Source organism: Pteropus alecto, unplaced genomic scaffold (assembly GCF_000325575.1).
Source record: "Pteropus alecto unplaced genomic scaffold, ASM32557v1 scaffold700, whole genome shotgun sequence".
NCBI lineage: Eukaryota > Metazoa > Chordata > Mammalia > Chiroptera > Pteropodidae > Pteropus > Pteropus alecto.
Window position 1 is genome coordinate 81069 of NW_006429611.1, and position 4905 is coordinate 85973.

Here is a 4905-nt window from a genome sequence, read left to right on the forward strand (position 1 = left end):
GAGTCGGGCCAGGGACTGAGTGGGTCCGGGAAGGAGAGAGGGAAGGCCGCGCGCCGACCCAAGCAGGCTGCCCGGAGTGGGCAGCCGCGGTGCCCCACAGGCTCGGGTGGCGGGTTGCCGGTCCAGCCCGCCTTCCTCGGTTTATCCGCTCTCTCAGCGGACGTGTGGCAGGGTGTCCGGAGGTAGCGGCTCCCGGAGGCTCTGTCCCCTCCTGCCGCCCTTGAATCCTGGCCGCTCCGTTCAAAGCCCCTGGTGGCTGGTCTGCAGAATGGGATAGGGGACGGGGCGGGCGGGGCCGCTCGGGAGGGTCAAGTGAGGTCACGCCTGTGGTGAGGCGCCGGGGTCCGCTTCCGAACCGCTTGACGGCGCTGACGAGTTTCACTTCGTGCACTTCCTCTGTGCCAGCCGGTGCTGAGGACACCGGACCTCAGTGGGGGCAAACGATGGACAGAGGAAGCCTGGTGCTTAAGAGAGTCGCAGTAGGAGGAGCACAGGGCAGCTCGGAGTATGGCACCTGGGCGGTGGCGGGGGAAGGGTTAGGCGAGGAAACGTGCAGGTTCAGACGTGGGCCTCCTGCTGGGAGGTTAGCAGAGTCCTGCTGGACCCCCAGGCCCTGGCAGGGAGAGGCAGAGTGGGCGCAGCCTCAGCCATGAGATCCCAGGGTCTCAGAGGCAGGTGAGCAGCTCCCTGCAGGTGCGCTCTGACCTGGCACTGCCCATCTGCAGCCCCGAGGCAGAGCGTGCGCGACCCCGGCAGGCCCGGGCAGCAGCCCCCATGGAGGGTGCGGTGCAGCTGCTGAGCCGAGAGGGCCACACTGTGTCCCACAACTCCAAGCGGCACTACCACGATGCCTTCGTGGCCATGAGCCGCATGCGGCAGCGTGGCCTCCTGTGTGACATCGTCCTGCACGTGGCCGCCAAGGAGATCCGAGCACACAAGGTGGTGCTGGCCTCCTGCAGTCCCTACTTCCACGCCATGTTCACAAGCAAGTACCACCTCACCCAGCCTGGGCACGTGGGGGCGGGGGGGGCTCTGCGGACCTCCCAGGGCTGGGTTGGTCTGACCCGCTGTCCCCACAGATGAGATGAGCGAGAGCCGCCAGACGCACGTAACTTTGCATGACATCGACCCTCAGGCCTTGGACCAGCTGGTGCAGTTTGCGTACACGGCCGAGATCGTGGTGGGCGAAGGCAACGTGCAGGTGAGGCCGCCTCATCCCTCACGCCCTGTACCCCCACCTGGTCTCCTCCCCCGGGCTCTGCCTTTACCCTCAGGGTCACTTCTGTCTCCACCTCACTCTGTTCCCTCAGTTCTCACATCCCGTTTCTCTGTCCCTGCTCCCTGGTCCTCTCTCCTACCTCGCCCCACAGACTCTGCTCCCAGCCGCCAGCCTTCTGCAGCTGAACGGCGTCCGTGACGCCTGTGAGTCAGCTCGACCCCTCCAACTGTCTGGGCATCCGGGGCTTCGCCGACACGCACTCGTGCAGTGACCTGCTCAAGGCGGCACACAGGTACGTGCTGCAGCACTTCGTGGACGTGGCCAAGACTGAGGAGTTCATGCTGTTGCCGCTGAAGCAGGTAACGTGCCAGCGCGGGCACAGCCTTGGCCTTGGCCCTGCCCCAGCCCCCAGAACCCCGGCCTCCATCGTCGGGACCCTTAAGACTTGGCCCTTTGTTCCTTAGCCCTCGTTCCCGGCCTCTGACCCGTGTCCCAGCCCCTCCTTGGCTGCCCTCCTTGTGTCCATCTTCTGACCCTACCCAAGCCTTCACCTTTGACTCTCGACCACATACCTGCCTGCAACCCCAGTCCCTGGTTCCACGTCCCCAGGACTGCTCTGAGCCTAGGACCACACGAATTGGCTCTGTGGCTCCTGACCCTGCTTGGCCCCTCCTCATAGGAATACTAGGTCCCCCCGCCCATTGGACTCTCCCTCCCAGGCATCTTCAGGGCTCCATGGGCCCCCAAGAACTCCCCCCGATCTCAGGTCTGAGGGTCCCCACCCCCAGGTGCTGGAACTGGTCTCTAGCGACAGCCTGAACGTGCCTTCAGAGGAGGACGTCTACCGTGCCGTCCTAAGCTGGGTCAAGCATGACGTGGATGCTCGGAGGCAGCACGTCCCACGGGTTAGGCCAGCCCCTGGGGGTGGGGCACTATATCGAGGAGGTGATGCAGTGGCTGAGGGCCTGGGTGTGCCTGGGCTGCCCCATGTACAGGGGTACCATTAGGGTGATGCAGGCGCATGTCTCAAGAAGTATAAGCATATAGGTGGACAGGTGTCTGAAAGGGGGTCTCAGTACTGGGGCAAGGTGTGCCCATGGGTCCTGCCTGCTACTGACCATGGCGCCCCTGCACCCCAGCTGATGAAGTGTGTACGTCTGCCCCTGCTGAGCCGAGACTTCCTGCTGGGCCACGTGGACGCCGAGAGCCTGGTGAGGCACCACCCGGACTGCAAGGACCTGCTCATCGAGGCCCTCAAGTTCCACCTACTGCCGGAGCAGAGAGGCGTCCTAGGCACCAGCCGCACACGGCCCCGGCGCTGTGAGGGCGCCGGCCCTGTGCTCTTTGCTGTGGGTACGCTGTCCTGTCCCGTGCCCCCACGTCCCCTCCCTTTCCACGCACATCTCTGCCCTGTATCCTCGATTCGTGAGCCCAGCACCAGCCCACTCCACCCATGCTAGTCGCATCTTGCACACATCCCACACCTGCTCCGCCGTCCCCCTGGGGGAACCCTGTGTGGTATGACCCACTCACAAGTGCCCATCCCCACCCTTGGAGCCCCCATACCCTTGACCTCGAGCTGTGCTCGCGTCCCCAGACTGTGGCCTCCCTGGGCCCCTTGTCCTGTCCCATCACCTCCCCCTCTCTAGGGGGTGGGAGCCTGTTTGCCATCCATGGAGACTGTGAAGCCTACGACACACGCACTGACCGCTGGCACATGGTGGCCTCCATGTCCACACGCCGAGCCCGGGTGGGCGTGGCGGCAGTCGGGAACCGGCTGTACGCTGTGGGCGGGTAAGCGTGGAGGCTGGTCTCAGGTCGGGCTCAGTGTATGTCCACTGGGCCAGCCCTGACGACATTGGACTCCTCCCCTAGTTACGATGGGACTTCAGACCTGGCCACCGTAGAGTCGTACGACCCTGTGACCAACACCTGGCAGCCCGAGGTGTCCATGGGCACGAGGCGCAGCTGTCTGGGTGTGGCCGCCCTGCACGGGCTCCTCTATGCAGCTGGTGGCTATGATGGGGCCTCGTGCCTCAACAGGTAGTGGCTGGGCTCAGGGCCGGGTGGCCTTTCGGGGTCAACTCAGCAGCAGGTGTGGCCATAGCAGGACTGCAGAGGCCGTACCTCAAGGGGAGTAAGGAGGGAACCCGCCCAACTCAAGTAACCAGGCTCCCCTAGACCTCTTCGTCTGCGCCACCCCACCTGGCCCTTTCTTTCCTCTCTGGGGTCCAGCCCACCAGTCCAGGGACAGGGCCCAGGTGGACACTTGCCCAGGATCATCCAGGCAGCCAGGGGCCCATGTGTACCCAGCAGGCCTGCTTCCTGCCCCAGTGGGACTCTGGGATCAGTTTCAGTGATTTCCCAGCACAGGGGAGGGCAGGTCCTGATCTGCCACTGCTCAGGGTCAGCAGTGTTGCGGGCGTCCACAGTGCCGAGCGCTACGACCCCCTGACGGGAACTTGGACATCCATTGCCGCCATGAGCACCCGAAGGCGATACGTCCGTGTGGCCATGCTTGGTGGGTGACAGGGCTTGTTCGCTGTAGTGCCCGCCCCTCCCCGCCCCCATTTTGGAGACCCCACACACAGCGGGCGCATCATGGCACGTTGACTCTCTGCAGATGGGAACCTGTACGCTGTGGGCGGCTACGACAGTTCATCACACCTGGCCACTGTGGAGAAGTATGAGCCCCAGGTGCGAAATACCCCAACCCCATGCAGTCCCCTTCCCAAGGGCTGCCTGACATCGTCACTCTGGCCCCCCACATCCCTCAGCGCGTCAGCCCTTTAGGTCCCACCCCTGTCCCATGGACACCCACGCTGGAGTAGGGGGTCTCTACTATAGAGGTGGAGGGAGGCCGGTGACGGGTCTGCCCCCAGCGGGTCCCCTTGACCGCAGGTGAATGCGTGGACACCAGTGGCTTCCATGCTGAGCCGGCGCAGCTCAGCTGGTGTGGCGGTGCTGGAGGGGTCTCTCTATGTGGCTGGCGGCAATGATGGCACCAGCTGCCTCAATTCTGTGGAAAGATACAGCTCCAAGGCTGGTGCCTGGGAGAGTGTGGCGCCCATGAACATACGAAGGTGCGCTGTCCCCCAGCCCACAGGCTGGGAGTATCACCACCACAGAGACTAACAGATGTGTCCCATGGTCTCACCCCTGCCTGCTGTGCCCCTCCGCCTCCTGTGCCACCCGCTCTCTCCCGTGCAACCCCTCTCCAACTCCAGCCCCAGCTCGGGTGGCGGCTCCACCCATGCCCCGTGGCCCCAGCGCACGCTCCTCCCATTACCTGTGGCCCCTCCCCGGGCTCCACCCCCTCTCCGGCTCCTCCCTCGGCCTGTGGCCCTACCCAGGGCTCCACTTCCAAACTCCTCCCATGGCCCCGTGGACCCACCCCCGGGCTCCTCCCACGACCTCTACCCCGCCCACCGGCTGATGCCCACCTGCTCCTCCGTCAGGAGCACCCATGATCTGGTGGCCATGGACGGCTGGCTGTATGCCGTGGGAGGCAATGACGGCAGCTCCAGCCTCAACTCCATCGAGAAATACAACCCGAGGACCAACAAGTGGGTGGCTGCTTCCTGCATGTTCACGCGGCGCAGCAGCGTCGGCGTGGCCGTGCTGGAGCTGCTCAACTTCCCGCCGCCCTCTTCGCCCACGCTGTCCGTGTCGTCCAACAGCCTCTG

The 4905-nt window shown here is 64.8% G+C and overlaps 1 protein-coding gene across 1 annotated transcript in view; it reads left to right on the forward strand.

Annotated features, from left to right (window-relative positions):
* The first annotated feature begins 22 nt into the window (after window positions 1-22).
* The window catches only part of KLHL17 (kelch like family member 17), a 7049-nt gene continuing 2166 nt past the window's right edge, over window positions 23-4905 (forward strand). Inside the window, 10 exon segments of the mRNA XM_025045619.1 lie at window positions 23-985; window positions 1080-1201; window positions 1371-1423; window positions 1425-1578; window positions 2008-2124; window positions 2359-2572; window positions 2869-3013; window positions 3095-3262; window positions 3625-3740; window positions 3843-3916. Coding sequence (XP_024901387.1) covers window positions 775-985; window positions 1080-1201; window positions 1371-1423; window positions 1425-1578; window positions 2008-2124; window positions 2359-2572; window positions 2869-3013; window positions 3095-3262; window positions 3625-3740; window positions 3843-3916 — 1374 coding nt within the window. The 5' untranslated portion in view covers window positions 23-774.